Here is a 16,350-nt window from a genome sequence, read left to right as displayed (position 1 = left end):
CTTTCTCAGTTCTTTCAGCCGTATAGGATATAGAGTAGATGCCAGTGGGAGGAATGAGCAGCAGGGACAAGGGTGACTGTTCATTTATCCTTAGTCATTTGAGTATGTTGGGATGCGTATTGGAAGCTTGAAATAAGCAAAGAAGCATTAATTTTAAAAGTGGCATGTTCCACTATATAGCCATCGCCTTTGCCATTGTTTACACAGACAGAAATGAACTCCAGGAATATATGTAGTAATACCAAAAATAAATTGTGGGAGTAGAATGTGAAGGACAAGTTATTAAACTGAATGGAAACAGAGATGAGTAATACAAGATATTGAGAGAGTAGGTAAGGCTGGAACAGGGACTGAACAAATGTGAGGAAAATAGGAGGTCTATAAGCAAAACAGGCTACAAAAACCTAACATAATTTTAGTTCAGGAAAGCATGTCTAGTCTTCATTGATCGTAAGAAGTCTATATTGTTTTGTTACCCATATGTTATTCCTCTTTGTGGTGCGCGATGCAGTGGCGTCAAGAAAGTTTCTGGACCCAATGTCACATAAAGGACCAGGAAGTCAAAACTTGGACTAGATGTGAGCTGGCCATAGTGGTCAGTGAAAGGTAGACCAGGAGAGAGCCTGTATGGTTTTTGGTCTGAGCCATGTCATCTCCCCTCTCTCCACCAGCGCATGTTGTGGACAGTAGATGATGAACAACTGAAAGGCAAGACACAAAGGGCATAAAATCTGTCTTGCTCCCAAACACTAACACTATAGTTCCCCAAATGCTGCTTACTGAACCTTTTTGTATATATTATTACATGGCTTTCACCAGTAAGAACTGTGCTGAGTTATTGTAAAGATAAACTAATTTATATTGGAAATGGTTCACCATATTAGTAGCAGAAAAGGAAGAGGTCAGCTAAGATGCCTGGTTTCTTTTGCAAGCACATGTAAAATCTAGCTGTGCCATGTTTGTAGATATCTTTAATGTAACAAATTATTCATGCTAAAATAATTCCTTCAGTTTTATGGCTCACATAGCTGTTACTGAGACTTGACACTATTTGAGCTTTCGTAATCTCTTCATTTTTTGAAAAAATCAAATGGATACACATGTCTGAACTCTAGTTACAGTACCTGTCCTGCATAATGTTGTAGTATAGAAATACACAATGATAATGAATTCTTGTTGAACTTCACTTGTAATTGCTCTTGGTACTACCAGCACATTTTTATCCCTTTGACTAATCCAGAAGCTGAACTTTTCTCTGGGAAAAAACGTTATTTTTAGTAAACGAGTCAAAGCAAACCAACTTGTGCTAACATTCCCAAACATAGGTATAGCTAAAAGATGACAATTTCTTCCTTATTATGTTGCCAGACTCTTGTGTGGACAGCAAGTTCTTGATGTGTTGCTAGGCAGAATTGTATTAAAACACATTGCATCTCAGTGACTAAAGTGCCTAAGATAAAGCAATATATCATTTGCAGCACTCACAGTATTTCTCTTTCTGCTCAGTTCTGGAAACCAGAAGTAACAAACACTGCTTCCAAGCAATAATGTCAATCTGGAATAAGTGGATTAAAAAGCACTTTACACATCTGAGGAATTTCACATTTGAATTAAAGCTTTTTTCCCCTCTCTTTTACTGCTTTTTGTTAATATCACTGTTCCTATCATCCATATCTTGGGTGGAAAGAAGTCTTTAAGATGGCATCAGTGATGTTTTCAGATTTTCAGCAGTGCTTGCCAACTAGCAGCAACTCTGCCATTCTGGTCACTTACACCAGCTTCATTTCTTAATGGTCAGCTACTCCTTGCAGACTCATTGCAGCCTGTGAGAACTCACAGCCATGAGCACTGCAGTTTTCTCTGTGTTTCTCTCAGTTTTCTTTGAACTTCTTATCTGAGTTGAAATAAGGCTTGTATTTTTCTCTTTGAAAACTGAATACATGACATACAACTTCTCTCATTGGAAGTCTTGGATTGTTGCCAAATCCTGATTCTTATTTCTTAATTCCAGAAAGCAGAGTCAATACATAGGGGTACTTTTAATAAAACCCTGAAGTCATGTGACTATGAGAATCTCAGCTCTCACTTTAAAACAAAGTTCCAAGAAGTCATGGCTGTGGAGAAAAAATGAAAACATGAATTTTAATGTCTTAAAAGCAAATAGAACTTCCACTTTATATATTTGTTTTAAATATATTATAATTTCTGCATTCTGATCATTTTGAAATCCTTCTGCATAGTAGCACATCTTTAATACTGATTTATTTAGCCTTTCAGTTTGACCCTAGGCGTAAAGCTATCCTAAACCACAAATTTCTAAGGTATTCATGATCTCTGCTGAGTGCAAATAGTAGAAAGGTGTTTAGATTCCAAGCACACATTTGAAAATGCCAAGGAGAAAATGGTTTATTTACCATTAACCTGTCAGCTTGAAATTCAGCAAGTCATCTACAGTACCAGCATGCTCAAGCATGCGAAATATCTTCCTCTCCAGTAACACTGTAATGAAATGCCTCTGACTGGTGTATTGAACTCAAATGACTTGTGAAGAAGAAACTGCAGTTTGACTTTCTGTGTAATCTCTCACATGGCAATAGGTTTTTACCCTTCCCAGGAGAAACAATTTTTCACTTCAGTATTTTCCAGTTAATTTCAATTACTGCTTTGGTTTGGGTTTGGGTTTTTTCCCCCACTTTCAGTCATTCATGCATAACTTCCCTTCTGATTTCAGTAATTCCTTCACCAACATTAACCTTGTGAGTTTCAATGGAGTAAGTACAGGTGAAGTTTGCTTAAAATATATTAATTGTAAGTTTTGTTAATAGTGAAATGAAATGTGGAACAGGTATTAGAACTAAGGAATATTCATTAATGAACATAATTTAATTCCTTGATAAAAGAGAAAGACTATTTTTGTAGAAATTATCTTAAAAATATTTTTGTGTTATATGGCCTGGGTGACAAGACGATATTTGTAGAAGTAAAATCTTAATTTAAATAATAAACAAAGGCAGTAACTTATATCTGATTCTTTGTTCAAAGTATCCTTAAGAATATTCATAAATGCACTACACCTACAAAGAATAACTAGTTCATCTTGGCTGCTATTTGGCTTAACTTTTTAACTCCCAAATATATATCTTACAAAAATTATTATGGGAATTAATTGTGCTAAAGTAGAACAAGCTATGTAGATGGCACAATATAGGATGCTGGGATGTCCACAGCCTCACAGGCTAAGGACAGCAGTACTATTCCTCCAAGTCCATTACTTAAACCTCCAAGCAGAAATGATGTCTACAGTCCCTTCAAAGTTTCCCATAGGTATTTGTGGCCAGCTGACCTATGGCAGTCTGACTGCCAAGCTCATGCTCTGCAAAGAGCATCTCATAGAAAACCTGATGTGTCACTGGTCAAGAGTGTGGGCTCCAGAACAACTAGGAAAATGAATGCAACCTTTCTGTGAATCTTCTTAAGGGGAAAGGATCTGTTCTTTGCAATAGGTTTTTGTTCTGGTAAAGGTGTTTTTTCTGTGTCATGGTCTATGTGTCTTCTTCATTTCATTCCCTCCTCAATTTCTATCTCCCTTTTCCCAAATCTCCACTTCATTGTTCCCAGCTGATAAGCCTCATGTACAGTCCCCTACTGGATATATGTACCCAGTCATCTGTATGAGGAGTGGGAGGGCTAGCACATCAGCAGTCTGCATTGCTGTGGTTCCTCTCATTCATTCTCTTTGGCCCTGTGAGTTTTACATTGCTTTCTTAAAGCCAAGCCTAAGCAGGAAGCCTGTGGAATAGTCTTATCATTGTCTGTCTGCTCTCCTGGAAGCTAGAGCACTCTCCGGGCAAAGGCAAGCAGTGGTTCAATTTTCTGCCGGGTAAGAGACCCTAGACCTCAGGTTTCCTATTTTTCTGGGCAAGAGCTCTTCTCTGCTAGCCAAACTAGCCAAAGGAGAGCTCATCCTTTGCTGGTCCTTAACCCTCAGGAGAGGACCTGATGTTCTGAATTCAGAGCAGATGGAGGTGTCTGCTGAGCAGTTCTGAACCAGAGGTCTGCTTAGACCTTTCTTTGTAGCATTAGCATTAGTGTTTACAGATAGCGATTCTGGTCTACTAGCTGCCCTACACAGGTGAAAATCTGAATCAGTTCTCCCTAAAGACACCTGCCTCTCTCAATCAATTATTAGGGGGCCTAATTATGTAGTCCGGGCAATTTGCTGGAAGCTTATTTTTTGGGCAGTGTCAAGATGGTTCAAAAGCAGTTACCAGAAAAAATTCTATCAGCAGGATTCATTCTTTGACAACACAATTCATGATTTAGCTTTTATAAAACAAGAAAAAAATATGCAGTCTAGTAACCAGCAGAGATGGAACTATGAAAAGCAAACCAGTAATTACAAGGGAGAGCACCCATACAATGGACATAAACTAGCTTGCTAGTAACCTTTACCAATTACAGTAAAATGCACTGTTAAATTAATGACAATTGTTCATGAGCTGTCAGTTAAGTTTTCTCAGGAGTATCTAGTAGAACATACCAGGAATTAAGAAACAGAGCATTTTTGTCTTTTGCCTAATGAGGAATAATGAGAGAGAGTGTAATCATCTAATTTCTAGCAAACAACTACACTACTCTCACTAACAAGAGGAGATGTAGAAAATATCCCCAGGGAGAAGAGAGCATCTTTCCACTTAATACTACTTTATGTCAATAACACCACTGACTTGCATGGAATTACTTTCAATTTACTCCTTGTTCCAGTTTAGGAAGGAGATTCAGACCCAAAGAGAGTAGGATTTACTTACTAGTAAATATTATTCTAAAAAATGAGAGAATGTACCCACCAGTTTTATTCTGAGTTGATGCCATATGCTGTTTGTCTCATTTAAAATTCAGAAGGTTGTGAATAACCAGAAACCTGTCATTTCCCATAGGCAAAGATTCTCCCTTCTGCTGAGTTCCAGTTAGTAAGTAGTCAAATTCACTTCCCTGAGCCCCACAGTCCTTCCTCACATGCATTTCTGTATATGGATAAGACCCTCTGCCTTCAGCACAAGATGAGCATGCTATGGGAAATCAGCATGAAGGAATCCAGTTCTTCAGTCTGTGCTGGTTCTGTACACCTTTTGTGCAAGCTGAGTCTCAGAATAAAACTTCTTCCCTAGTCATAAAACTCAACAACAGTTAGTTCTGAGTTTAAAAAATAGGTTTGTTTTCAAATGAGTCATAAAAAAACCTTTTCCTTTGTTAGAAAAAAGCAATTTGTACTCATATTTATGTAGGAGAACTAGATATGTTTTTAGAGAAATAATCCCAGATGTCCGTATGTTCACACTAGCCTGTTACACTCCAACTTAAACTATTTATAAGCATGTCTTGCGGGCAGGTGCAGCTGAGGTAAGTGGAAGCAGAGTGGTTCATGAAAACAGGAGTGAAATTTCAATAGCATTTCAAGGGTTTACCCTGCAGGTTGTAAATGCATGTAGGAGAAATATATTAAGTGCTATTAGGTCTGTATACCTATGGATAGAGAAGAGATGTTACTCTTTTGTGCATCTAAAACCAAGCAAAGGTTTATGTTTATTAAATGGTTTTCAGCTACTTTCTGATGATAAAGATGCATATTCTGCAGGTAAAAGATGAATTCATAGGGACATCACATAATCAGAATCTGCTTTGTATTCCTACCTCAAATATGCTTGAATTCCTTTTTTTTTGTACTACAGAAAACCTTTTAGACAATACTTCATTTGAAACTAGGCTTCTTGAACTGAGAATTTGAAACCATTGTTTTCATTGACATTTTATTTCTGTGAGTGAAATGTATCCCAAATTATAAAAGCCAGAGTGTCAGAAAAAAATAGTTTTAGTTCCTAAAGATACAGTCTTTTGTATTGTTGCTGTTACTAGTCAAAAAATTAAGAACAACAGTACTCAATTCCTGTAGAGAACTGTCCATTTTAAAAAGCAATAGGCAATAATTAAAACCTCATTACTTAATTTTCCACAGTAATTACTGTGTTGTACCTCGTTATTATCCTCATTTTACAATTAGAAAAAAAGAAAATTAGGCCCAGGGTGTGCTTTCCCATTTTCTTAAAAAGGAACTGACCCCTGAAGCCAGTGCAGTTTGTGGGAACTAAGCAGATGAGAACCTGCACAGCTGATGGTGTCGTGGTGGCATTCAGATTCTTCCCTTGCTGTGGGGCTGCACTGACTCAGCCACAGTTTCTTTAAAGAACTGAGATTGACTGTGGAAAGCTGCACTTTCATGCTTGTGTGAAACAGAAGAAGACCTTCCCTTTGCCTCCTTCCTCTTTTTCCTTTAGGGCTAATAATTTGATGAGCAATCTATTTATTCTAAGTACTCTCTGTAAGGTGTGATGCTATATGTGAAGTTACGTGATATGCAAAAGCTTAAGTCCTACACTTGAGGAGGTCTGGTATGATGTCACAGACCTGAGTACGTGGTAGATGCTAGTCCTGAAGATGTTTGGGAGTGAGCGTTGAAAGTGAGGAGAAGGCCAGCTACAGCTTGGAGCATCTAACGATTTCTTACCATCTTTCTTCACTATTATTAGGATCCACAAAGTGGAAATACTAAATAAAGCTACTCACTTGTATAAACTGCTTTTGTCCTCGCGTTACTAGATCCCTGATTTGCAGTTATAATTTCTGAGTCCCTGTGTAATGTATGTTAGGGAGCTCCAATCAGCTGGATATTCACACTGGGACTTGAGATGTCTCTGTGCTCAGTCCACTGCAATGTGCATCAGTCATTCCCTTTTGTGAGTTAGTGTTCCATGACCTAAAAGGCTTTGAAATCTGTAGCATTTTCTTTCAGAATCTGTGTCATAATTTGGATTTCTTTACTACTGTATGCTCTTTAAATTCCCAAATTCCTCATTATGCTTCTACTACTAATGAAGCAACCTTAATTTAACAGAGCTACTTTTAATAATGTCCATATTGCATGAAAGTCTAACACAGAAACGTACTTTCATAGTCTTTCATGTGAATAATTATGTGCCTTAAAGCTATTATCTGGTAGTAAAATTAACTGTCATAATTAATTCATTCATGAAAGGACAGAATAACTGTCAATTATGTGTTTAGAATAGTCTGAAAAGGGGAGGAAAGGTACTCTGGTTTTGTTGACATTGAGGTACATGTGTTAGAGGTAGGAGAGCGCTTCTCTCCCACTGGCAGTTATTTAAAAAAAAATAGATTACAAGGTTAACTGCTTCAAAATCTAATAGATATTCATTAAAAATTACCAGAATTAGTATTTTGGGGGTTTGGTTTGTAGTTTGTGTCCTCATGTCTCCAATCATCTACAATGTGCGTAAAAATAATTTGATTTTCTTTAAAACCCTATTTAATTTTCTGTAATGATAGGCCACCACCCTGCTTGCTAGTGCTGCTTATCAGACTGTCCTTTATTGTTTGAAAATGGCTCTGCTTTTTAGCCACTTTCTATTTCACTTCCTCATCTCCATATCCTACTCTGTCAGTGACCTCCTTTGTAAAGGCTAATGACCATCACCCCAATTTTGAAAAGCTGTATTTGTTTCTTTTGACTTCAGAAGAACCTTTTTGTGCTCAGACTGCCAGGAGAAAAGGCCAGACTGTACTTCAGGTTATATTTCCTCAAATGACAGAAACCTAGCTAGAAGGGATTTTTTTTTTTTTTTAAACATGGTTATTAATTTTCCAGATTGTCCACCTGTGAAGTCTTGACTATTCAGTCTAGTGGTTGTCTTTAGGCAATTTAACATCCTTGGGTAGAGGGACCCAGATATAGAGAGTATTCAGAAGCATAATTGGTTTGTTCTGGCCCTCAGTAGCAATGTATTAATAACAACTGTGTAATGAACATAAAGATATAAACCAGTTCCTTCTTAACACAGTAATAGTTAGAATACATGTAGATGTTTTGGTGATACTTTTGTATAGCTCAAATTTGACTATCAAATTTACATAGTATCAAGGTGAACAAAGACAAAATTACTCCTTAGATAGGAAACATCATGAGAAAAATGTCTCTTTAGCATTCTTGAGCATCCACCATCATTTGAAATGTAACTAGATTATGTCATTTCTAGAATAGTAAGCTAATTTTTTTACTAATGTTAGTTAAAATTAAAGTATGAGCTTTTTTGTTTGGGTAAGTAAAGACAGCAGAAATGACTTTGTGCTTGTATGTGAGAACAAATAAACCCTTTCTAATCTGTAATCGGATAAAAACTTGCACAGTACAATAGGGTTTGTTTTTATCTCAAATGCTTCTTACAGAGGATTCTAATATGTTTTAAAAGGCAACACTAAGCTAGTGAGAAAAAGATTTTTAGGTGAGTCTTTAAAGAGACGTAGTTTTCTTTGTAACAACAAGGTGGAGGAAAGAACAAAATCAGATCTTATGAATACAGTTAATATACACTTATCATATCATAGAATCATAGAATCATAGAATGGTTTGGGTTGGAAGGGACCTTAAAGATCAGCTAGTTCCAACACCCCTGCCATGGGCAGGGATACCTTCCACTAGACAGGTTGCTCAAAGCCCCATCCAACCTGGCCTTGAAGACTTCCAAGGATGGGGCATCCACAACCTCTCTGGGCAACCTGGTCCAGTGCCTCACCACCCTCATAGTCAAGAATGTCTTCCTTACATCTAATTGAAATCTACCCTCTTCCAGTTTAAAGCCATTACACCTTGTCCTGTCACCACATGCCCTTGTAAAAAGTCCCTCCGGTTTTCTTGTGGGCCCCCTTTAGGTACTGGGAGGCTGCTCTAAGGTCTCCCCAGAGCCTTCTCTTCTCCAGGCTGAACAACACCAACTCTCTCAGCCTGTCTTCATAGGAGAGGTGCTCCAGCCCCCTGATGATGTTCGTGGCCCTCCTCTAGACCTGCTCCCACAGGTCCATGTCATTCTTACGCTGGGGGCCCCAGAGCTGAATGCAGTACTCCAGGTGGGGTCTTACGAGAGCAGAGGGGCAGAATCACCTCCCTCAACCTGCTGGTCACACTTATTTTAATGCAGCCCAGGATACAGTTGGCTTGTAGCCCCATTTTTTAAATCCTGTGAATTCAGGTGTTTGAGCGACTTTAGGACAAGAGGAAATAGCCTCGAGTTGCACCAGGGGAGGTTTAGATTGGATATTAGGAAAAATTTCTTCACTGAAAGGGTTGTCAAGCATTGGAACAAGCTGCCCAGGGAAGTGGTTAAGTCACCATCCCTGGAGGTATTTAAAAGATGTGTAGATGTGGGACTTAGGGACATGGTTTAGTGGTGGACTTGGCAGTGCTAGGTTTGCGGTTGGACTCGATGATCTTAAAGTTCTTTTCCAACCTAAATGATACTATGATTCTGTGACTTCTGTTTTTTCTACCACATGTACTAAATAGTGGTGACCTCTGAAGATTGCCTGTGAACATTTAGCAGCATTCCTAAGAAAGTGGGACTGTGATTGCTTTCCCCACCTCAAGCACCAGAGGTATCAGTTCTGTAACTGTTTGATAGCTTGAGTAACCAAAAATTATGAGGAACACTGAAAGCCATAAGGGCAACTTGAATATAACTGGGAAAGAGCTAAAGTTCCCCAAAATTTTTTTCTCATTGCTGTAAGGTTGTACTTCCTGAACTTTAGTGCGGGGATGGGTGTGACAGAAAACAGTGCTCACAACACAGACCAAAAAGGATAGCAGAAATTAAAATCCTCTTAGCTGCCACACCTGATCTCCTGAAAAGTGCACTGAAGCTTGGGTGAGATTAGAGAAACAGAGAAAGTGTTGTAAGAAACTGTGGATCTTGGAACAGGTCTGTTTTCATCTGGTCGTAGGCATCAGTTAGCTTCATAGTGGCTGCTGGATTTTAAATACCACTTTGCTTAAAGACTTTTTAGATGGAAAACATACAACCATCTTCCTGCAGAATATGAGATATTTATATTTTGCTCTTTTAGAAGATTTTTAATTTTAGCTAGGGGAACCTTTTGGTAATTCAAATGATGAACACAGTCTACAGAAGGTTTTGGGGGTGAGGTAAAAATTTTTCATTAAACTTTCTCCTTAACGTTTCAGGTGAAACAAATTCACTAGCCTTCACATAAGACAAACAAGCCTCTCCTTAAGTCTACAAATTTTCCTTAAAAAGACAACAGAAAATGAATGACTTCATCAACTTCCAACTTCTGCAAATGTAGCATATCTGAGCCTCACCTAATAATGGAATTGCTGAGTCCTATAGTGCTGGATAGTCAACTCAATCACAGACTTCTTGAATTGCTCTTTCCACAGATCTGTACCCCAGATTTGGTGGTGTTTCTGGCATGTTCCAGTCAAAGGCTGAAAGAAAGGTTACTGAAGCGTGCTGAACAGCAAGGGAGACCTGATGATAACCTGAAAGCCACTCAAAGAAGACTAATGAATTTCAAGCAGAATGCCATCCCATTGGTTAAATATTTCCAGGAAAAAGGGCTAATCATCACAGTAAGTCCTTTAGTATATACCTCTGAAACCTTAATTGTTGTTGTGGTTATACTTGGCTTCTTAGACCTTTTGTTTTACGATAGGCTAGATGAGTCACATTATGTTTTAGGTATACACCATGGTTACTGAAAACAAACTTTCAGTTTGCTGAGAGAGTATTTTCTGCAAAATGCAGTAACACAGAGCAAAATCGATGTGCATGTAGATGACATGGTAAGCCCCATGTCAATTCTTTGCTGCAAGCATAAATTGCTTCGCCAGCTAGTTGCAAATCCTTTGCTCAGAAATTACTTGCATGAAAGAAGAGCTTGCTTTGAAACACTTGTTGCTATTCCAGTGCCAGCAATTTCATCCCTTGCAAATAGTCATGTACTTTTTGGATGGTTGTCTTGAGAGGGGAGGAAAGCAGAAAAAAACTACATTCTAACAGAAAGCATATCTTGAGTTGGATTAAATCAATACAGGTTCTTCAAGGAATAAATATATCTGGCTGTTTACTGACTCCAGTAAATAAAAAGTCCTTAGATTATCTTATCATCGTTTAAATATGCCTTATTATGTGGTCACCTACAAGCTTGAATGTTTCAGATAAAAATTTTGATGACAAGAAAATTGCAATGTAAATAGACCACTTGGATATCAGTAAGAATACTGATTTCTGCAATATCTGGGGCAAGAGAAACTATCTCTAAACACAGAACACACCAAAATCTGCATTCATAAATAAAGCCAGAAGTACTTTATGGAGGTAGGGCTAGCAAATACTGCTGAAGTATTTAAGTGCTTAATGATGACAAATTCAATGAGCAGTTGACAACAGTTGAATTATTGACATGTTCTAAATTGCGGACTGTGTCTGGTTGTAATAGCACACAAAACTTGGTACCACATACGGTACCATGAGAGCACAGATGGCCTATTTTGTTTCTTTTGATAGCCTAAATAACTTAGGTAGTTCACATTGGTATGTTCTCCTCACGGCAAGTATGACTAATTCTATGTGCTGGTCAGATTCATGATGGGCCAAAGCGTCCTTAATTGCAAAGTCATCTAATGATGTTGGTAGCCTTAATAATGCACTTCAACATCTGTCTGAATTTCAGAATGAAAATCCCAGGAAATTATTACACTGTTTTCTCCAGAGAGTATCTGTTCTGTTTGAGGATTTTGATTAACTCTGTTTGGAAAGATGAGAGGACTGGAATTCTTGGAAGTTGCTCTTTGTTATTGAGGGAGTGTGTATTTTGTGACATTTCTATAGCCTTTGCAAGTGCTCCTCCTATAGAAAGCATACTTAGCTCTTCAGGGAAAATGTGCCTTTGTGGATAAAGCATGTGAGACATCTGGATAGAACTCCTTTTCTGTGATGAGACCTTTAAAACAGAAGATGTTTTTCCTATTGAGGTTTCATTTTCTGCTTTTTAGCTCTGTTTCTTGAGAGTTCTAAAGGTAATTTTTATTGCAGTATTCACCTTAGATATCTCTTTCCTTCTTGAAGAAATTAGATGTTTGTGATGGGTTTGGAAATGGTAACATGACATGTGAACTTTATATTACTGTCGACTACAGGACAAGGAAACAGCCTATGCAGAAAATACTGACTTGGCAACATGTCAAAAAAGTCCTTAATATGAAAAAAATCTGTAAGATTTGAATTTACTCCTTAACTATATGGTATCTACTCAAAGTATGTTAATATAATTTCATAGAGATCTAGAAATTACTCTAGATTTACATTGGTGCAGAAGTGAAGAGAATTAGACTTTGGAAGGGAGACTCTGTTGTTCACCTGTCATTAGAGCTGCTATAGTGCAGTTGTGTTTCCCTTGTTGCAAAAACAGGATGCGTGAGTAAAGCCAAGCCCTGAGAGTTAGTTAGATGCATGAGTAATTTCATGGCCAGTAGATAAAAGGATACCTTTCTGTAGATGATAAAGAATATATATGGCAGACCTCATTTCCATAGGATTTCATTGCATATGGAAGATACATTTTGCAGTTATCTAAGGCAACTAAGTTGGTGGGGGATAAATGAGAAAAAGGAGTAGCTGGGAAAGAAGTAATAAATAGAGATTAAGCATGCATACTCCAGAGCAAGCAAGCAACTGAAAATTTCTACAAAAGGGCATTTTTTAAAACCACATGACCTTGAAAGAGAGGAAACATATGCTAAGTCCACATAGAAGACTACATACTACTAGAGCAAGTTGTAAATTTAAAAAGTGTTTTTAAAAAATATTTTGTCACCATTTGTTCTTTTTCTTAGCGCTCAGTTTATAGATCAGCTTTATCTATAGAGTTTTGACATTCTTCTGACAACATAATTTCTTTTCATAAGTTCATTGTGTTAGAAATTCATTTGTCCAATGGGAAATCTAAGTATGTTTCTGCCAACTTTCTGTCCTAGTCCTGTAAGCAAACATCAATGGAGATAACAGATGTTTTCTTACTCCAAATGGCTTTGATCCCATTGTCTTCTTCATTGATGAACTTGAGCTTTCTTTTGGTTTTGGGAAAAAAAAAATTATATAATTTTTCATAGCCTTCCATCAGTGGAAAAGACAGAGTTTTCTTAGAAAGCCATAGGATCCAAGAACCATGGCAGTCCTCATCACCACCTTCTCCTGGTGGAAGCCTTGTATCTTCAACTTGCCTTTCCTAGTATGTATCTGTATAATACACATGTAATATTAACACTTCTACATACATTTGATGCACTTGTGCATGCTATTTCCCTACAGAAGGAGGAAGCAAGGAAGAAAACTGCATTCATTCTGCTGATTATAACATTGAACCTGGAAGGCACTGAAATACTATGTGGATGAGAGCAGTGTAAGAACTAGAACAGCATAAAATAGAATTACACTAGCCTAATTCCTAGAGGTGTGAATCCTTGAGGCAAGGTCAGGCAAGGTCAATGTTGACCAGGAGGAAAAAAAAAAGATTTACATTTTTCTTAAATCCTTGCCTGCACCTTGTCACTGCTATTCAAAGTTCTAAATCTCAGACATTTCTTCTACCCAGCATCATGATTCTACTCAGGGGGAAGAAACAGAACCATTTGTCTTACGGAGAGTTATAATTTTAGAACCACAACTGAAATTTTAAACATCTACTTAAATATGTTTTTCTTCATCAATACACAGACCAAAAGAGAAAAGAAAAATTCCCTGAAATCTAACTAAATAAGATTAATGAGTAGACATTTGATATAATTATAGTCTACTGTTAGACACTGCATGAGCAAGAACATAAAAATCAAAATTCCCAAAGAATATTAATTTTCCTGCTCCAGCAGTTATTCTATACTGTTTTTAACATATTTTGGTGAAGTTAATAGAATTAAAAAACATGTTCTTCATTTCAGATCTTGTTGGTTACATTGCTTAGGTGTAATTCTTTCATCTTTCTTTTTTCCTCTTGATCTCCGATAATTTTATACAGTACCTAGCTTGTACTTGTTTGCCGCTCTTATGCCTTATGTTTTCAGTCTGTGCATGGTATCCCTGCTCTCAGAGTCTGATCCTGGTTTCTATTTTGAAGGAAAGAAGTGAGGGCCCAACCTACAGCACTTCTAAGAAACGGGAAGATATAACTCTGTCCTTTCTGAAAAACTCCTTCTTTGGAATAATGAAGTTGGAATATCCAAGATTTTTTATTTTTGTTCAAATTGAACAGATCTGTAAACTTCATTATAATTAAGAAAGAGAAGTAAATATCTGATATTTTCATGAACACACAGTCTGTGTTTCAAATTCTTTTTAGCAACCTGTCAGTAGGTCTAACAAGTCAAAACCTGACTTTACTTAAGTCAAATTTGATTTCAGAAGGTATCAAGACAATAGTAATAGATATGACAATATTGGACATGGAGTATATAAATAGATGTATATGCTGGCATTTATTGTATCGGTAACTTTAGAATATTATCTATTGTTTATCTAGACAATAACTAAGCCACAAATTACTGGGGGGGGAAGATGTTAGTTCGATTAAATTATAAAAGGGAGAAAATGTAAGTGCCTAGATGATCTGCAAGTACTCTGATTTTTAGCAGAGGACTTAGTCCTGAACACAGTTTAATCCATTCCCATATCCTTCCTGCCATCTAGCAATTATTTAGATGAATATATTAGAATATTATTATATTTGGTCTCAGGTGCTGACATGACAATTGGTATGTGTACCCAGCCATGCCCAATAAGCCGAGGCTACTATTGAGGTGTGGTCATCAGTAGAGAACTTTAAAATAAAAGGGTTTGTGTATGCAAACTTCTAGACAGTGCTTGCTGTTCAATTAAAAATACTTAGGTGGTTCAAATCATTCACCTATGAGAATCATTGTTAGGTACTTTGTTATTTTGGCTGCACTACTCCTAGAGATGCAGTATGGTATCATTTAACTTTCTAAGACTGATTTATAAGGGTTTCCCTCTTTTTTTATTTTTTTTTTTATTAGATAATAATGAAAACATAAGGCAAAGAAAGAAAAAAACCCCCGAATCCCTATGTAACTAATATGCTTTAATGCTTTTAATGTGGTTGCTGTCCTGAGAGAGAGCTAGCTTGGTCTGAAAAAATGTGCTGTGAGTTACAAATAATAAAAAGTTAATCCTTCTCCCTACGCCCACCCCTGACACCTCAGCCTAGATAAACTGTGTTTTGGGAGAAAACTGGTTTGTGTTAGCTGAAGGTCTAGTCCAGCACATCTTTGTTGTCTGGTGAGAACTTGCTGTTAAAGGAGATTACTATTAAAAGAGTTCCTTAAGAATCAGCTGGAAAGTTAAACTGAAAACAGTTTTATTGTTTTGTTAATCTCAAGATACGTTTCTCTTTGTGCGTTTCATCATTATTAGACCTGCTGCTATGAACTACCTAGCCTTTGTAGGATAGAGCTCAAGGAAACCACATTCACTGACCTTTGAATAAATTACTACGATGTACAATTATTCTAACTAGGAAGCCTTTTCATTTATGTCCCATCAGATGTCATTCATCCTACTGAAGGGAAGTTTAGAGAACACAACAATACAGCATGGTAGACCACAATGAACAAACTGTTGTAGCACTTGTATCATAATGTCCCTAACTCTAAGTCATAAACAAAATCTCCCACAGAAAGCAGCCTCTCCCCACAAGAAATGGTTTTTTTTCTGCTCAGCTGACTTGGTTAAGTTGTTCTCAGTCATAGGGACAAGCTATATTCTGGAGAGAAAGGAAGGAGAATTCAGAGGATAGTAGGTGGTGCCCACACAGTGAAAAATACTAGAGTTGTACTTTTTTTACTGCTAATTCACTGAGGAATATGCAAGAAAAAATTATGGCTACTTATTTTTATAAAATGAAGCCACTGGTAACAATCAGCCATATTCAGTAAAGTAAAAATTTTGACCATGCTGTGGTTATTGCTGTTATGTTTTTATCAGAGGAAAAAATTATCAGAGGTGAGGAGGGCAAGATAATATGCAGGATTTGTATCTCCAGATAATCTGTATTTCAGAACCTAGTTATTTGTATCAAACCAAAACTAATTGTGGGGAGACGGTAGAATATAGCAGAAGTTGGGTAGAAAGGAAAAGGCAATTAAACGTCAAGTCTTTACTCTGCCTTGTTCAGATGGATTTTAAATCTCTGCTATTCCCACCCCAGTGATACCCATCACCCAGCTATTGGTTATTTTGAAAAGGATCTCTAAATCTCCACTTTGTCTGGACTCTAATCTGGTATAGATATTGGTACAGTCATTGGAGAGATCATTGGGTTACAAAAATCTTTCAGTCACAGTTACTAAAGCTGTTCTCAGAGAGCGTAGCTGTTCTTTGTAGAACATATCTGTTGGTCTAGACAGAAAAAAAA

At 37.2% G+C, this 16,350-nt stretch overlaps 1 protein-coding gene across 1 annotated transcript in view; it reads left to right on the top strand.

Annotated features, from left to right (window-relative positions):
- The window catches only part of AK5 (adenylate kinase 5), a 98,964-nt gene that overhangs the window by 13,258 nt on the left and 69,356 nt on the right, over window positions 1-16,350 (top strand). Inside the window, exon 6 of the mRNA XM_052800335.1 lies at window positions 10,304-10,495. Coding sequence (XP_052656295.1) covers window positions 10,304-10,495 — 192 coding nt within the window. The remainder of the gene's footprint in view (window positions 1-10,303; window positions 10,496-16,350) is intronic.

Source organism: Harpia harpyja, chromosome 11, assembly GCF_026419915.1.
Source record: "Harpia harpyja isolate bHarHar1 chromosome 11, bHarHar1 primary haplotype, whole genome shotgun sequence".
In the NCBI taxonomy this organism is placed as follows: Eukaryota; Metazoa; Chordata; class Aves; order Accipitriformes; family Accipitridae; genus Harpia; species Harpia harpyja.
The sequence above is the reverse complement of the archived record's forward strand: the minus strand, read 5'-3'. Positions and strand labels throughout refer to the sequence as shown.